The sequence below is a fragment of the Notamacropus eugenii genome, chromosome 1, assembly GCF_028372415.1.
Source record: "Notamacropus eugenii isolate mMacEug1 chromosome 1, mMacEug1.pri_v2, whole genome shotgun sequence".
Classification (NCBI taxonomy): domain Eukaryota; kingdom Metazoa; phylum Chordata; class Mammalia; order Diprotodontia; family Macropodidae; genus Notamacropus; species Notamacropus eugenii.
In genome coordinates, this window is record NC_092872.1 from 525,718,172 (window position 1) to 525,736,119 (window position 17,948).

The window sequence follows — 17,948 nt, forward strand, 5'->3', positions numbered from 1 at the left end:
GGTAAAAAACTAGTTCATAGATTTAATTCCAAAAGGAACCTGAGAGGTCATCTAGTCTAATCCCTTCATTTTGTAGAGGAGGAAACTGAGCCCAGATGGAGCAACGAACTTGCCTGAGATCAACAGGTGAAATTTGAACCCACTGTGCCAGCTGCAGTTCTTTATTGCACCAAATTAGAATTGTTTGTTTACAACATCTATTTCCCAGACATCAAGGCTGGGAGACCTCCAGTTGCACTGAGATGGGCATGAGTTTCTGTGTTTGTAGGATGAGTAAATGAATGCTGCCAATTTACTTATTTGACAGTGCAAGTAACTAAAGGTGAGAGTTTTCAGGTAACAGATTTAAACTTCTAAGTGTACTATACTAAATGCATTTTTCAGGACAGGAAGTTCAGTAAAATCATGCATTGGAAAGAGACCTGAGTTCAAATCCTTCTTTCTTCTGTTTACCTGTATGATGTTGTACAAGTTATTTAAGAGCTCTGTGCCTCAGTTTACTTATCTGTAACCTAAGAGAGTTGGAAAAGATGACCACTAAAGTCCTTTCTAAGTCTAAATCTATTAGCCTACATTCTTCATGAGAGATAGCTTTGGAGTCAGTAAATCTGAGTTCACATCCTGTCTTGGTGATATGGCAATAGACAAGGCATTTAACCTCTTAGTGCCCCAGACAATTCTTTAAGAGTAGTGTGTTATAGTATAGAAAGAACTCTGACTCTAGAGGCAGAGGATCTATGAGTCATTAGGTAAGTCACAACATCAAAACCATTTGTGTGAGAAACTGGCTCATACCCTAAGGAATTTGTGTAAAAGGAAGATGCTGTCTCCAAAGTATAGGGAAAGGTTCTGAGGGTCTGGATTTGAGAGGCTGGAGCAGGCATGGCATTTTCAGCACAACTATGAGGAGCAGAGGGAAGGATGTGCTGTGGCAGAAAAGGGTGATGTGGAGGAGAGTCATTGGCTCTGCAGACATCTCAGAGAAGAGGACCCAAGCTGGATAAAGTTCCAGGAAGAGGTCAACTCTTTCCCCAACTTTCCCTTCCAGTGCCCATCTATCAAAAGACACAGCTACATAATTTGCTTGGTTTTATACTCAAATATTTCCAGTAAATTGAATTTTGTCTCAACCACAAAGAGGCCAGAGGTTTACTAGAAATAGATACGAACGTAAAGTTAGGAAGAAAGCCCAATCTCTGCCTAAGTGGTAGGAATTTTCCTAGCCATGAACTCAGAGCAATTGTAACTAAACTCAGAACTTTTCATCTAAAATTAATTCCTTAAAAGCTGAAGAAGAGTGGGTCTTAGAAGCTCTTGGATTACCCCCTAGGTTTAAAACAAGCTAGTTATTATAGCTATTGTTTGTTGTTCAGTTGTTTCAGTTGTATCTGACTTTTTGTGACCCCATTTTGGGTTGTTTTTTGTTTTTTTGCAAAGATACTACAGTGGTTAGCATTTTCCTTCTCCAGTTCATTTTACAGATGATGAGATTGCGGCAAACAAAGGTTAAGTGACTTGACCAGAGTCACACAGCTAGTAAGTGTCTAAGGCCAGATTTAAATCGAGATCTTCCTGATCCAGACCTGGAGCTCTATTCATTGTGCCACCTAGCTGTCCAATTATTATAACAAGGTATTACAAATAGTAAAAATGAGTTCAACTGACCCTCTCCCTCTTGCTGTTTGTAAAAAATGAGCACAAGCAAATTATGGGACTGTAAGTACCTTAGAACCTTGAACAATGTCATCTGAGACCAAGACTGCCTACCCTTCATGGCCTGACCTATGGACCAGTTTTGAGAAGGGGCTGTGATATTCATCAAACTGGAACTCCTGGGGGTTTTCAATATGCTCCAGATGGGGAAACGCAACCAATGGGAGATGGACTCCTAAACTCAGTATGGCCTTTCTGAATACCAGGTTATATGTTGTGGTTTGTTCAATGACCCTGAAATCTTTCAAATTGTCATAAAGTTAGTTTTTCAAGACCTGCTGGGATCGCAGGCTAATAGTTTATGCCGTTTATACACTTACAGATTCCTGAGTCTTGGTACAGGCTTAGTATCTGAGGAAATCAAGGGTCTCTGTCTCTGTCTCTGTCTCTCTGTCTCTCTGTCTCTCTGTCTCTCTCTCTCTCTCTCTCTCTCTCTCTCTCTCTATATATATATATATATATATATATGTATGTATGTATGTGTATGTGTGTGTATATATATGTATGTAGATATAGGTATGTATGTATCTTTTCATTAGACCTTTGACTTCATCTATGGAAGGGAGTGCCCAGTTAGAAGTTCTTCTACTAATGTAGAATACTTTTAAATCAGAGATATTAATATGGAGTCTGCTGACCATGAACTTGGATGGGAAAAAAATATTACATCTTTATTTCAAGTTAATTGGTTTCCTTATATATTTAAAAATATAGGTTTCACCAACAGCCAAAGGGATCCATGACACAAAAAAGGTTTTTAAACCCCTGTGAGAGTTGCCTGGGAACACTGAAAGATAAAATAACTTGCCTAAGGTCATAGAACCAAGTGGAATTAACACCAAGTCTTCCTGACCAACCAGAAGGTCAATTCTCCATCCACTGACACCATGCTACCTGCATGACAACACAACCACTGACTCAGTAACAGGGGAGAGAGAGAAAGAATGCTTCAGACATCCTTGATAACCTGGTTGGTTCTTTTTGATGACAACCCTTGATAGAAAAGTGAGCAAACATGGAGATTAGAAGGTGTCCTCATATGACTAGCTACCACTTTCACTTCCATTTACCTCAATGGACTTTTGCTGTCTCTAAGAAACTCCAGTTCCTGACATAGCCTGGTTTCTGACTTGCTCTTTCACTTGGACCCTAACTTGAACTCCCCCTGTCTTTCCTGGGGAAGGTTCTTTGCTCAAGCCCACTAATTTGACTCAACCACTAGCCTATGTCAACTCCCAAGAGGGAAAGTCTGTCTTTGATCAGTATTTGTTGAATGATTAGTTACTGGGAGAATATTTACTAAACCACAAGTGAAGTGAAAAGATGAATGAGTCCCTCTTGTGCTCAGGGCTATGCTCAGTGAGGTGAAGGATACAAAGGGATAAGACACAGTCCCTACAGAAGGTCTAGTGGAAAGATGAAGCTAAACAATATATGGCAATAGAAAGCAGATGCCTGGCTTTCACAAGGGATTAACAGTACAGAACAACTCACAGGGCCTATCGAGCCATGTAAAGCAAATCTACCACATTCGCAAGTGAGATCAAACAATAAAAAATCACCGAGCAAACTCTCAGCCCTCAGGAGGACGGCTATGTCAGTCTCTGTGTCTGAGTAAGGAAATCAATGAATACTGAGATGACAAAGAAGGCAGGCAGTGAGCAAAGGGGACAGAACAGAGAGCTTGCTCCTATCTTTTCTTTTCCCTTCTTTTTTCCCTTTTACTTTCCTTTCTCCTTTCAGCTTAGTGGGGCAGGGAATGATAGGAGACCCCAGGCAGCACAGGAGAGGTTAGACTAACCCAGACTGGGAAACAGGATAGCACTGGGAGAAGTTGATGTTTGTAGATTTCCAAATTAGTCCTGATATTTTAACTCAGGCATTGGTATTCTGTGGCATGAATGATGAACATAATATCACATAAGATAATTTTTAAGGGCTTAGCAGCTGCTATGGTAAAATTGCCATATATTTGTCTAGGAGATGGTGTCTCCCTTTCTAGAATTAGCTCTTGCTTCTTCTTCCATGCATCTCAGGTAACCAGTGCCCCATACTGACTTCTGGTTGTCCAAAATGCCCCGTTAGACCTGGGCTTGCTTTCCTTCTCCAACAGCTATGATGATAGTGACAGAAAAATTGTTAATCTAATGACAGAAAGATTGTTAATATCAAATGTAGTATCACCTATTATCTGCTACTCTCTCTGAACAATCCTAGTAATCTTAGAATTCTAGGAATGCCCTTGCATCCCTCCTCTTGGAGGTATTTACTCTCTGTTACACCAAGCTAAGTCCCCACCCTGGGACCTGCATGTAAACAAAGCCAGCTTGAGCCAGATCAGCTGCCAAATGGCTTCTGATGTTCTTGTGTCCCTCACTGGGATTTATGGCGTTAGATCATGAAGAATTTTTTTAAAAAGCCCACAGAGCAAAGTGCCCAGAGTTCCAAGAGCAGCTGGGGTCTGATGATGACACCTCACTACCTAATGTGACCCCTCCCCCTTTTCTCCTAAAACTATAAGACCCTCTCCTGTAAGTCTCCTGAGGGGGCATCCCCCAGGGTGGTAGGTTGTAACTCTGTTATCTTTGTTAACGATACCTTATTCCTCTACTTATGAATTTGATTTATTTCAGGACTTGACAACAGGATCATAGATTTAGAAATGAACATTACCTCAGAGACTATATTATAGATGAGGAAACTGATCCTATCAAGGATAAGTGATTTTTCCAAAGTTCAACGTATAAAAGTGAAACATGAACCCAGTAAACCCACCTTTCAAGCCAAACTCCTGGTTCACTCTTATCCTTGATCTTAGGTGTTGATTTATCAGATAATATTATCACAGTATGATATTCACTGTGTCATCAGCAGTTTGCAGTGCAGTGGACAGAGTTCTGGACCTGGAGTTAGGAAGACCTGAGTTCAAATGTGACCTTAGACACTTCCTAACTGTATGACCTTGGACAAGTCGTTAGCCTCTGTTTTCCTCAGTTTCCTCAACCATAAAACAAGGATAATAAGAGCACCTACCTCTGGGTTGTTCTGAGGATCGAATGAGATAATAGTTGTAAAGCACTAAAGTGCTTGGCATGTAATAGGTACTACATAAATGTTACGTGTTGTTGCAAGCATGATAACACTGAAACACAAAAGTAATTCATATTAATGTGTGCATGGACACTAAATTTAATTAACCCATTGAATTTTAAAAGAGGAGATTTATAACCCAAATTAATCTTTAATTGGTTAATAGTATGTTGCCTCAAGCAAGTCCCTTAACCGCTCTTTGCCTCAGTTTCCCCTCTGTAAAATGAAGGGGTGGGCAAGATGACCTCTGAGGTAACTTTTAGTGTTAAGTATATGATTCTATGTGGTGAGATTTGTTTTTTAAGCATGGGGCTCTTGTTTGTTGGAACTGTTAAGCAGAGGCTGAGTGACTCTATGTCATAAGGTAAGAGGCTGACCTGAGATCACTTCCAACTAGAAAATCTTTATTTTTATAAACAGCAAAAAATTTCACCAGCACATTTTCAAGTTTTAATAACTATTAATCTGTTATTCGTCATCATTTACAAAGTAATTGTCTTTTTTTAGATTTACTTATGCCTTAGTATTTATTGTGAAAGTTGGGTTTATTACAATAATAGCATCAATAATGATATAAAAATAAAGCCAACTTTCATTAAGATTTTAGATTTCATTTCTCCCCTTTTCCAGAAATGTTAGTGATGCTTGTTAATCAACCAAAAATAGACCTAAGCTTTCCTTTCTAATATTACTCCCTTCTGAGCAAACATTTTGGCGAATTCAAATCAGCAAAAACTTACAAAGTAATTGTCTTAATGAGAATGGTCTAATGAAATGTTGCGTTTGGAAGGGGATGCTGTTGTTGGAGGGAGGAGAGGAAAAGTTAAAGCAAAAATGGGAAGAATATGAAGAAATAGGGTATGAATGTCTTAATGGAGCCAGTAGGTGGGTAGCCTCCCAATCCAAACCCTTATTCCCTAAGTGGAATAAAATTTTGTATGATTTTTTTTCTTCATCCACCTAGTTTTTTCTGTGTAGATGGTCAGATGTTAGAAGAAAGTGAGGAAAGTCTCCAGAACATTGGGTAGATGTCTTATGATGAAATTATGGGAGGATACAGACAGGATTCATATAGGATGGGCAGAAAGGAGACGGCTTGCTGTCTTCTTCTTTGGAGGGAACATCCAAAATCACTGATGCTGCAGATCCATTTGAGTACTGAGAGGGTGGAATAGTTTGTTTTAAAACCCTGTCCCAGAATTGGGGCATGTTTTGCTGCTATATTTTGGGGTGGTGCTTGAATTGCTTTGAAAGGTCCTACTTGTAGGAGCCCAGTCCCTGGCTTGCCTTGAGAACCTTCTTCTCATCTGCATCATCATGCAGGCCTTTTTTCTTGTCTTGTTAAAAGGGAGGAGAAAGCCAGAATAAGAAATAGCTTGGCATTGTGCAAAATTCAGGAAGTATTTGAGTCAGGGTAGGCTATGTGAAAGGCAGACAACTAGCTTTGATTTTAACTCTTACTTGTACCCCCATCACCTAGTCATGTACTTCTCTGTTCTTCAACACCCAGCCCTTAGTGTGCCTGGGAAGAATTTCTTGCAATATTTTCTCTTTCACCTGGGAATTCTGGAATTTGGCCACAATGCTCCTAGGAGTTTCTCTTTTTGGATCTCTTTCATGCGGTGTTCTGCGGATTCCTTGAATATTTATTTTGCCTTCTGGTTCTAGAATCTCAGGGCAGTTTTCCTTGATAATTTAATGGAAGATGATGTCTAGGCTCTTCTTTTGATCATGGTTTTCAGGTAGTCCCAGAATTTTTACATTGTCTCTCCTGATTCTATTTTCCAGGTCAGTTGTTTTTCCAATAAGATATTTCACATTATCTTCCATTTTTCGAATCTGCGCGGTATGTTCTGAGATATCTGTCTTTCTCGAAAAGTCCTTAGCGTCCATCCGTACCATTCCAGTTTTGAAAGATCTATTTTCTTCAGTGAGCTTTTGAATCTCCTTTTCCATTTGGTTAATTCTGCTTTTGAAAGCATTCTTCTCCTCATTGGCCCCTTGCACCTCCCTTGCCAGCTGAGTTAGGCTAGTTCTCAAGGTGCCAATTTCTTCAAGATTTTTTTGGTTCTCCTTTAGCAGGGAGCTGATCTGCTTTTCATGCTTCTCCCTCATCCCTCTCATTTCCCTTCCCAGTCTTTCCTCCACCTCTCTAACTTGATTTTCAAAATTCCTCTTGAGCTCTTCCATGGCCCGAGCCCATTGGGTGGGCTGGGACACAGAATCCTCGATTTCTGTGTCTTTGCCTGATGGCAAGCATTGTTCCTCCCCATCAGAAAGGAAGGGAGGAAGTGTCTTTTCTCCGATAAAGTACCCTTCAATAGTTTTATTTCTTTTCCCTTTTCTTGGCATTTTCTCCAACCAGTGGCCTGACCTCTGAATGTTCTCCTCACACCCACCTCGCCTCCTGGTCCTCCCAGCCAGCATTTGGGGACTGAGATTCAAATGCTGCTTCCCGCCTTAGGATTTTTGGCAGGGGCAGGGCTGCTTTTCAGTGTGAGAATTAAGTTCAGGTGGTCAGGAGCAGGGCAGCCTCTCAGGCATAGTTCTGGGGGTTTATGCACAGACCTTCCACAATGGATCCAGGCTCCTGCCCGTTTGGGGAGCCCCCGTCCGCAGCTGCCTCTCAGCCCCCACCTCCCGGGGGGGGCCCGAGCCTTGGGGGCACCCCACTCCCCTCTCAACCCGCCAAAGAGACTCTCTCACCCACCCCCGTCAGTTACCTGTTGGTGGGGGGGCCGTGCTGCCGCTGAAGATCCCGCCTCTGGAGCCCTCTCAGATCTGTGCCTCTCGGAGCCATGGCCGCCGCCGCCGGTCCGGGCTGGGCTCTGTGTCTGCAGCGTGACGGACCTTTTGCGAGAGGTTTGCAGGTCCCTCTGTGGGTGGGGGGACCCGCGTGGCCGCTGGAGATCCCGTCCCCGTAGCCCTCTTGGATCTCCTCCCCTCAGTGTCGCGGCCGCGGCAGGGCCGCACTCCGCTCCCAGTCCCGGCGCCCAGTCCGCGGCGCGAAGGACCCCCGCGAGAGGTCCGCAGGTCTCTCCGGAGCAGGAATCTCCCTCGCTCCAATACCTCGTGGTCTCTGGGTGCAGAATTCGCCCTGGCTTGGTCCCCTTTAGCCGTTCTGTGGTTTGTGTGTTCAGAGCTATGTGTATGTGCGTCTTTCTACTTCGCCATCTTGGCTCCGCCCCCGGAAGAATTTCTTAAAGACTCTTTTATTCTCATTCCAGGTGTGTGTGGCTGTTGTGGTGCCCTTCGCCCCCGATACAAGAGACTAGTTGACAACATCTTCCCTGAGGACCCAGAGGTAAGTTGTCCTCCCTTCTTACCATAGAGCCATAGAATCTCAAAGCTAGAAAGGACCTCAAAAGCCATGAGCTATCCAAAAAGTGGGATACCTGAGACTGAGGAAGGGTATTCCCCCTCATTAGAGGTCTTGAACCAAAAGGAGGATGGCCTCCTGCCAGCTTGTTACTGTGAAAATTCCATTCAGGTTTGGGTTGGACTAACTAGCCACTTAAATTTCTTCAAAGTCTAAAACTAATGTGGTTCTGTAATTCATCTAGTTCTGGAGTGGGGAACCTGTGACCTAGAGGCCACATGTAGCCTTCTAGGTCTTCAAGGGCAGCCCTTTGACTGAATCCAAACTTCACAGAATAAATCCTTTTAATAAAAGAATTTGTTCCTTAAAAGTTGGGCTCAGTCAAAAGACCACACCCGAGGACCTAGAAGGCCACATGTGGCCTCAAGGCTGCAGGTTCCCCACCCTTGATCTAGTCTATTCTCCTACATAAATCCACCTTTACAATATTTCTGAAAAGTTGTAATCTGGCTCTGATTATGGGTCTTCAGTGACAAGTAGATCATTTGGCAAATCTCAATGCTAGATTTTCCTTTTATTTAAGTCAAAATCGACCTCCAATTTTCACCCATTTTTCCTAGTTCAGCCCTTTGGAGCTGAGCAAAGCAAATCTGTTCCCTATATCATACCACCTGTTACTAGCTTCCCCCAAATGCTCGCATCTGGCATTCTGTCAGATGCTGGTATGATGACTCCCCTCATCCTTCTGGAATAATAGAGAAAGCCTGAGCCTGGGAAGACTGCTTGGTGGAGATCTCTATTTCTGCCAGCATGTCTCCTTAGAGCCTTTTATCTCTGAGTGTTTACAGACAATCCAATTATTGACCTGTAAGGAATAGGACTATTTTTGTGAACTTTGGGGTTGGCATTGATCACATTGACTTATTCTTATTTTTGAGTAGTGGGAACTCTGTACTACTTTCATTGTTTTCCTTTGGTTGGGAGAATGGAAATAGCCTGTTCACTAATTATATAGTGATAAAATTACAGCGCCAATAACAATAATGAATGACATTTGAAGAATGCTTTATATGATCCCATTTGAGTCTCACAACTATATAAGGTCTGATCTGCAGTTATTCATAATCCCCATTTTACAGATGAGAAAACTGAGACTGTGAGAGCTTAAGTCAGCCTGGTACCTGGTACATAATAAGCATTTAAATATATTGTATGTTATCTTAAGTGACTTGTCCCTGGTCACAGACCTAGTAAAGTCGGAGACAGGATTTGAGTCCAAGTCTTCCTAAATCCAAGTCCAGCACTGTGTTTAAAACCTACCATTCAAACAAGAGGCTTCCTGATTGATAGAAAAGAAGCCAAGTTGCAGCACAGGCAAAGGAACTAAATCTAGCATATTGGAGGTCAGGGGAAGGCATAGGAGATCAATCCTACCTACTCTTGCTTTAAAATTGCCCTCCATTAGATATTTGGTATCCTGCATCATCCACCTACTTCTAGACCTAGAGCACTGGTCATGAAATTATGAACAGATAGATGGACAGATAGATAAATAGATGGATAGATGAATAGATGGATGGATAGATAAGTAAATAAACACATGTATATTAATGATCAGAAACAGAAGAAATCTTCCTGCTGTGAGAATGGGGAGGGGTAGAGCCTCTAAAATAGCCTCATTGTTATGCATTTCACAGCCTTGACTCCAGGAATTATGGTATTCTCTTTATACTGCTTCACCCCATTTCAGACTTTGTGGGTCATTGCTAAGGTGGTGAGATGTTCTATCACATTTCAACCTATCACCCAATGGTGTGTTCAATGAATCTAGGTCATTATTATTTACACTTTGATTCAAGAGCTTTCCTAGGTGTAAGCATGGTAAGTATGACTATGTACCGTCTGTCTTTATAGGATGGCCTCGTGAAAACCAACATGGAGAAACTGACCTTCTATGCCCTCTCAGCTCCAGAGAAGCTAGACCGGATTGGTGCCTACCTCTCCGAAAGGCTGATCCGTGATGTAGGCCGCCATAGATATGGGTAAGCAGTGTGAGGAAGTGGAGCACTGATTTCTTACTAGAGTGTGGTTAGAGCCACAGTGTGAGGGCACTTATCAGGTACGTCTCAATTATTCATTGAAGACATACCAGCAGGCCTGACCTAGGATTCTGGTGACTTGTTAGCTATCTCTTAAGGCAAGCATTGTTTTGGGTTTATTTCTATCACCAGGTCTTGAGTGTAAGTTATCTTTCTGTTTGCGTCATTTAGCATTCCTCTCCACTCCATGTATATAGCTATCAATGAGAGTACCTGTGGCCTGTTCAGACTCAAATTTACTATTGTCCCTATCAAACCTGCTCCATCTTTATCTGATTGTCTTGGAAGTTCAGTCAACTCACCTATATCTTAGCAAGAAGCACAGGCAAAGGCAATTATAAATTGAAAAAATAAAATTTAATTTTTTATAAAGTGTTGATTACTATTGCTTTGCTGCTATGACACAGGAGCTCAAGATTTTTTTTTAAGTCTACATGTAGAGGAGTGACTATATATCCCACTCAACATTGCCAGTGGATGTAGGAAACTGGGAAAATTCAGTGAAGTAAGAGTTTGACAAAGTAAGCAAAATTGAGAATTGGGGTAAAAGAAGGGGGAGCAGTGGTGGTAGGGGTGGTGTCAAGCACAAAATTGGTCAGTGGGATAGTATCTCTACAGGGGGAGATGATCAGAATGGAAAAAGTAGCCTGGACAAAGGAGTTAGGGTTGGAGATATAGGGTCTTAGCGAGGTACACTTGGAGTGACAATTCTTAGGGGAGTTAGTTCTCCCTCTTTAATTAACTGGACTATCGATTTAATGAATATAATCACCATTTTATGAGTCTTCTTTTTATCAGTCTTCTTTTTTCCCCATACTGTTCATTCTTTCCTTATCTCTCTCTGTGTGTCTAACCCTATATCTGCCCCTAGATCTTGGTGCCTATCTTTCCTTTTCTTTTATTTCCTACCTTACCTTCCTATGCCTGCACAAGCAGTTCTCATCTTATTCCACTGTGGGTTCCTAGAAAGTAAAACATAAATCAAATTCTATTTCTCCATAGGAACATTATTATAATTGGAGGTTGCATTCATGATTAAGGCTTCCGCATCAAATAAATCATGAATACAAGCAACATAAATGCAAAGATACAGCAGCTATAAACCCTAATTATCATTTAAAAGAGTACATTTGTACTCCCAGTCTAATAAAATGGGCATAAATGTAGATATGTATTGATTATATGAGGGGCCCTGATGTGTTGTAAAGCATACTTAGAATACATAAAGAAAAGTGACAGCATGCTAGCTAGTATAAGCATTCAACATTTAATTAACAGTAATTTCCGTTGCCTTCTTAAAATTTATAAGGGCTCTGGGAGATGATTCAGATGGCCCAGATCTCTTTTTAAAAAAAACAAACAAACCCTTCCCAGGGAATTTTGAACCAATGCCTCCATTATTTTGTTGTTGTTGTTGCCTATAAATTTCCTTATCCCAAGTCGAGGCCTTCTGTGATGTTTACAAAGTTCAAGAGGCATAATTTCTGGGTAAAAGAATGAAGGGCACCCTCAAATGCCAAAGGCAATCATGACTGCACACTTGTGGCTTATATACCCCTTGGAAAAGGGGTGTTCCCAACGGTAGTAATCAACTTTGATTGGTTAACAGTTAATGAGAGAATGAATATTATAATGAGGGACAAAAAGTGACTCATAGCCAAAAGAGACTATTTCTATACCCAGACCACCCCTACTCCACTTCCCAGGCTTGGGTAATCTATTCAAAGAATTTATCCCCAACCAAATCTGAGTAGAACACAATGGCTTCCCCACCTGGGTGGGGTCTGAACAACATGGTTAAGAAAGTTAATTCAATCTCATTATCACTAAGGTCCTTGAAGAGACTGAACATTTGTAGTCAGGAGCTTAGAAAAGGGGAACCTCTGAATCTCCTTAAATCATTGGTTGTTAACTATTTCTCTCAATTCAAAATCATTCACTTGATATTAAGAACAATGTGATTAGGGCTTGTCCTTGGGGGTAAAAGAACAAATGGTGGCAGCCAAGGAGTGATAGAGTCTGCTTTAGAGTGAGGAAGGCCTAAGTTCACTTCCTGATTCTGACCCTAGGCACGTTTCTCAGACAATGTATTGAAGAACAGGTGTTGACTTGAATTGGCGAAGGAAGTTTCCATGGTAAAAGTTCTCCATATCAATGAAATCATAGATGTGGTCCAAAAAAAACCCCAACAAGGGAGGGGTCAGCTGGGTACTGAGGGTAAGGGAGTGAGTTACTTCTTAAAATGACTTGAGATATAAAAACAAAAGACATCAGTGAAACTTATAAAACATAAGTCTTCAAATATCCAAGTATTTGAAGTCCCCTTAACCTTTACCACCAGGGACTTGAGTTGTGAATATTTGGAGAACAGGAATCCGCTTAACCTTGGCCCTCTTTGTTGTCTTGTCTTTGTTCTTCCCTTTGCTTTCCTACCCAAAGTTCAAGGGCATCCTTGAAGAAGAAAGGTCAAAAGTTAAGGCTCATTCCTTTGCCTAGTGATGCCTTTGGTAGTGATGATGATGATGAGATGTTCAGTAGCTGATTGGATAGACTGAAGATTCAAGGCTTTCTAATGACTAGTCAGTAGAGGTACCTCCTTCTCCCCCACTCCTCCTGCCTCCCTGAGTCACTGCCTGGCTCCAGAAGTGGGCACAGCTGTTTCTACATTCTATGTGGACAGTGGAATTTATAGTGAAGCCTAGGTGTGCACTAGGCAGCCTATAATAAATTAGGGGAGGAGGTGGGGGATGGATGGGAAGGAAGATATATTCCATGGGAAGGAATACAAAGCAGCCAGAGTCCATGACTGTCTGTATTTACATGTTTCCTGTTATTCTGTAAGAGCCTAACTGTGTAATCTAATAGCCACAGGCCAAGAAATAATAGCAGTAGCACTACATCTAGCATAAATTACTAAAATTTAGTAATTTTAGTATCACTAAAAGGAGCACTTGTAGTATTTAGTAGGTTGGGTCTGTCCACACACTACTTGAGGGCTAACTGCTGAGCACCTTGTACTCAAGGATAAATACATTTTTACTGATATTTGTTAGGTTTTCTTTATATCACCAAAATTTCTTCTAGTATTCCTTTCCCTCCTCCTTCCCAGAGAGGTTTTCCATGTAGCAAATAACATTTTTAGAGGAAAATAAATCATCAGTATGTAGAAAAAAGCCTGAAAATATGTACAATGTACCACACTTGTGAACCTCCCCATTTCTGCAAAAGAATGTGGTGAGGGTGACCTCTTATATCTCTTCTTGGAGGTCATTACTATTCTTTATACTTCTGTAACATTTATTTTTTATTATTTTGTGATGTAATTTTCATTTCCATTATTAAACATTGTGTATATTGTTTGTTTAGCTCTGCTTATTTTGCTTGGCATCGGTTCATATAAATCCTTCCATGATTCTCAATATTCATCATACTTGTCACTTCTTATTACACAGTAATATTCCTTTACATTTGTGTATCTTAACCTGTTTAACCATCTCCACTTTATGGGCATTTCCTTTGTTTCTAGTTCTTTGCTGCCATAAACAAGTGTTACTATAAAGCTTTGTTACTATGTGGTAACAAAGAATTGAAATCGAGGGGATGTCCATCAGCTGGGGAATGGATGAACAAGTTGTGGTATATAATTGTAATGGAATACTATTGTGCTGTAATAAATAATGAACAAGATGAATTTAGAAAACTCTGGAAAGATTTATATGAACTGATACAAAGTAAAATGAGCAGAACCAGGAGAAAATTATACACAGTAACAGCAATATTATAAGATGAACAATGGTAAATGACTTCGTTTTTCTCACCAATACAATGATCTAACACAATTCCAAAGTACTCATGGTGAAAAATGCTATCCACCTCCAGAGAAAGAGCTGAAGGAGTCTGAATGCAGATTGAAGCATATTATTTTTCCGCTTTATTTTTTGTGGAGTTTTTTGTCTGTGTTTTCTTTCACAACACAACTAATATGGAAATATGTTTTGTATAATTGCACATGTATAATCTACATTAAATTGCTTACCATCTTAGGCAAGGAGAAAGAGAATTTGAAATTCAAAAATTTTAAAAATATTAAAAAATTATTTTTATAGACAATTGGGAAAAAGTAAAATATTATTCAAAAAAAGCACTGCTGTGAATATTTTGTTGTATTGTAGAGACTTCCTCCTATTCAAATATGCATTGCTGAAAGTCTGTGAACATATTTTAAAAGAATATTTTGATAAATATATTTCAATATAAGTGGTTTTCTTTGTTTTATTTATTTAACTTATTTTTCTTTTAAAATTTTCAGTTTCAAATTCTCTTCCCCCCAACCACTGAAAAGGAAAGAAATACAATACTCATTTTACATATGAAATAATGTAAAACATTTTCATATTAGTCATGCTGTGAAAAAAAAGCAAGAAAAATAAAGGGAAAAAAATGCTTCAATCTGTGTGTGGAGCCCGTCAGTTCTCTGGCGGTGGATAGTATTTTTCATCATGAATCTTTTGGAATTGTCTTGTATCATTGTATCAAGCAGAGTAACTAAGTCTTTCACAATTGATCATCATTACAGGATTGCTGTTACTGTGTACAATATTCTGCCCACTTCACTTTGCCTAAGTTCATGTAAGTCTTTTCAAGTTTTTCTGAAATTATTCTGCTCACCATTTCTTATAGCACAATAGTATTCCCTTATAATCATAAACCACAACTTGTTCAGCCATTCCTCAATTGATGTGAATCTCAGTTTCCAATTCTTCTCCATCACAAAAAGAGCTCCTGGAAATACTTTTGTAAATAACGGGTCATTTTCCTTTTTAAAAAATCTTTGGCGTATATACCTAGTAGCAGTATTGCTGGGTCAAAGGTAAATGAACAGTTTTATAGCCCTTTGGTCATAGCTCCAAATTGTTCATAGAACAATTAGACCAGTTCACAGCCCCCACCAACAGTGCATGGTTGTTCCTGTTTTCCCACATCCCCTCCAGCATTTGTCACTTTCCTTTTCTGTCATGTTAGTCAATCTAATGGGTGTGAGGTGGTATGTCAGAGCTCTTTTAATGAGTATTTCTCTAATTATTAGTGATTTAGAGCATTTTTATTATGACTATTGATAATATTGATTTTGTCTTCTGAAAACTGCCTGTTTAAATCATTTGATCATTTATCAGTTAGAGAATGTTTCTTGATTTTATGCAGTTTCTCAGTTCCCTCTATGCCCTATATGTTTGAGAAATGAGGCTTTTATAAAAGAAGCTTGCTGTAAATCCCCCTCCCCCAAGATTCCTGATTTTTTTCTCATTTTGACTGGTAATCCCATGTATTTAAAAATGCTTTTCTGAGAAGTGGCTTCACCAGACTCCCAAAGGATACAGAACACACAAAAAGGTTAAGAACCCCTGTTAAATGTCTTCAGGATACCCACAACCCATTCCTTTGCCCAGGATCCAAGGAATGTGAAATATGAAGACCCTGACCCACAGGAGAATAATAATAATGAGGATTCTATAGCACTTCAAAGTTTGTAAAGTGCTTTATAGGTATTATTTTATCTTCACAACAACCCTGGGGGATTGATGATCTTATTATGCTCTTTTTATGGATGAGGAAACTGAGGCAGACAGGCTAAAACCCTGGAGGATTCAACTCAAGGGGCAGGGCTACCTATGCTAGCTTTGCTCTGACTTCCTCTGCCTGCCTGGCAAGTCTTAATCTTGAGCTTTTGCCTAGGAGAAAGGGGTAATAATAAGAAAGATAAGTTTTCTTCTGAAAGCTCAGTAGGGAAACATAGGTTTAAACTGAGTACTGGTCAATAATTAATCAATCAACAAACATTTATTAAGCACCTCCTGTACTACGGACCAGGCTTATGCGAGGGTTTGAGGATATGAAGATAAAAATTAATCAAACCTTACCTGCCCCTCAACGAGCTCTCCAAGCTAGAAATGTAGTTGTAAGATGAAGAAACCAAGTTGTACCTGGATGCTTCCTCCACTCCATTCAATTTTAGCATAGAATTGCTTTGATAGGTATGTGAATCTTAGCAATTACTCAAATGCCTCTGTGATCAAAAAACAATGTCAATGTTTCCTTCAGTGATGCAGAGGGAAGAACATAACCCATTCATATCTGTCCATCCCCTATGATTCCTGTTCATGTCCTCCCAGAAGCTGAATGTAAAAAAGTCTATTCAGGAGGCTGGGAGCTTTCCTTGATTTTTCTTAACATCACAAGCATACCAGAAAGACACACAGACTGGCCCTTGCTCTTGACATATGACTAGCCCAGGGGTGGGAAACCTGTGGCCTTGAGGACACATGTGGCTCTCTAAGTGTTCAAGTGCGGCCCTTTGACTGAATTTGAACTTCACATAACAAATCCCTTTAATAAAAGAATTTGTTCTGTAAAAGTTGGACTCGGTCAAAACGCTGCACCCAAGGACCTACAAGGCCACATGTGGCCTCGAAGCTGCAGGTTCCGCATCCCTGGGCTAATCTATCTCCTTCTATCATGATACATTTCTTTGAGGGTAACCTTTACTCTGGTTCTCCAGAGGAAGGTTAGATTACTTGATTTCATAGATGGCACCTGCCCAAATTGGGCATTGAGGTGGTACAGTGGATAGAGCACTGGACCAGGAGTCAGAAAGACCTGAGTTCAAATCCCTCCTTAGACGCTAACTTTGTGACCCTGGGCAAGTCACTTAACCCTGTTTGCCAGTTTCCTCATGTATAAAGTGAGCTGAAAAAGGAAATGGCAAACCATACCAGTATCTTTGCCAAGAAAACCCCAAATGAGGTTATGGAGAATTGTACACCACTGAAAACAATGACTAAGCAACAATTAAATATGATGCTCTTGGGGGATGGAGGGCACCAGCAGCAGGAAAGGCTTCATGTAGAAAGTGGTACCTGAGCTTCCAGAGATTGGGGGCTGGGTAGGAGAGGGGTAACCATGGCAGGTGCCAATGCTAAGAATCAGAGATTTAAGTGAATTGAATTATTTGAATCTGATTACTATGAAGATCCATGTGATCATCATATGGGATTTTACTAAATACCATGTATTATTTTTTACATATTTTGTGTCCACTTATGTGAGCATGTGTTATATCCCCCAATAAACTTCTGGCCTTCCTATCTCTAGTGTCTACCAACGAACCTGGAATGTAGTATGAGTGCAGGTAAGAGGAAAAGAAATTACAAGGGTGTAGACTGCCCTTTCCCAAGCTTGTGTCTGCACCTTGCTGACTCTTGTCACTAACTGCTTGAGCAGATCTCTCAGTCCTTGATGAGACACATAAATATAGATATGGGAAATAGAGTCGGGAAAACATTGCTCCATAGATTTGAAGAAAATTGAAACTGGGAGAATGAGGTCTTGTAGATGATGACTTTTGTTCTCATCTATAGGTTTTAGGAACTAATTGAGAATACATCAAAGCAGGTACAATGAAAAGAGCATTGGCCCTGAAGTCAGAGGGCCTGGGTTCAAATCCCGGCTTTGCCACTTACTACCTTCATATTCGGTTGTATTCAACACTTTGTGACCCTGCAGGCCATTGTCCATGGAGTTTTCTTGACAATCAGGATATTGGAGTAGTTTGCCATTTCCTTCTCCAGCTCATTTTAGAAATGAGGAAACTAAGGTAACTGAGGTTAAGTAACTTGCCCAGAGTCACACAGCTAGGAAACTTCTGAGACTGGATTTAAACTCAGTCCTCC

At 40.4% G+C, this 17,948-nt stretch overlaps 1 protein-coding gene across 4 annotated transcripts in view; it reads left to right on the forward strand.

The window, feature by feature from the left end:
* Positions 1 to 17,948, forward strand: part of EFR3B (EFR3 homolog B) — a 128,263-nt gene that overhangs the window by 52,508 nt on the left and 57,807 nt on the right. For all 4 annotated transcript variants that reach the window (XM_072633881.1, XM_072633880.1, XM_072633883.1 and 1 more), the window contains exons 2-3: positions 8,031 to 8,107; positions 10,037 to 10,164. In XM_072633881.1, coding sequence (XP_072489982.1) covers positions 8,031 to 8,107; positions 10,037 to 10,164 — 205 coding nt within the window. The remainder of the gene's footprint in view (positions 1 to 8,030; positions 8,108 to 10,036; positions 10,165 to 17,948) is intronic.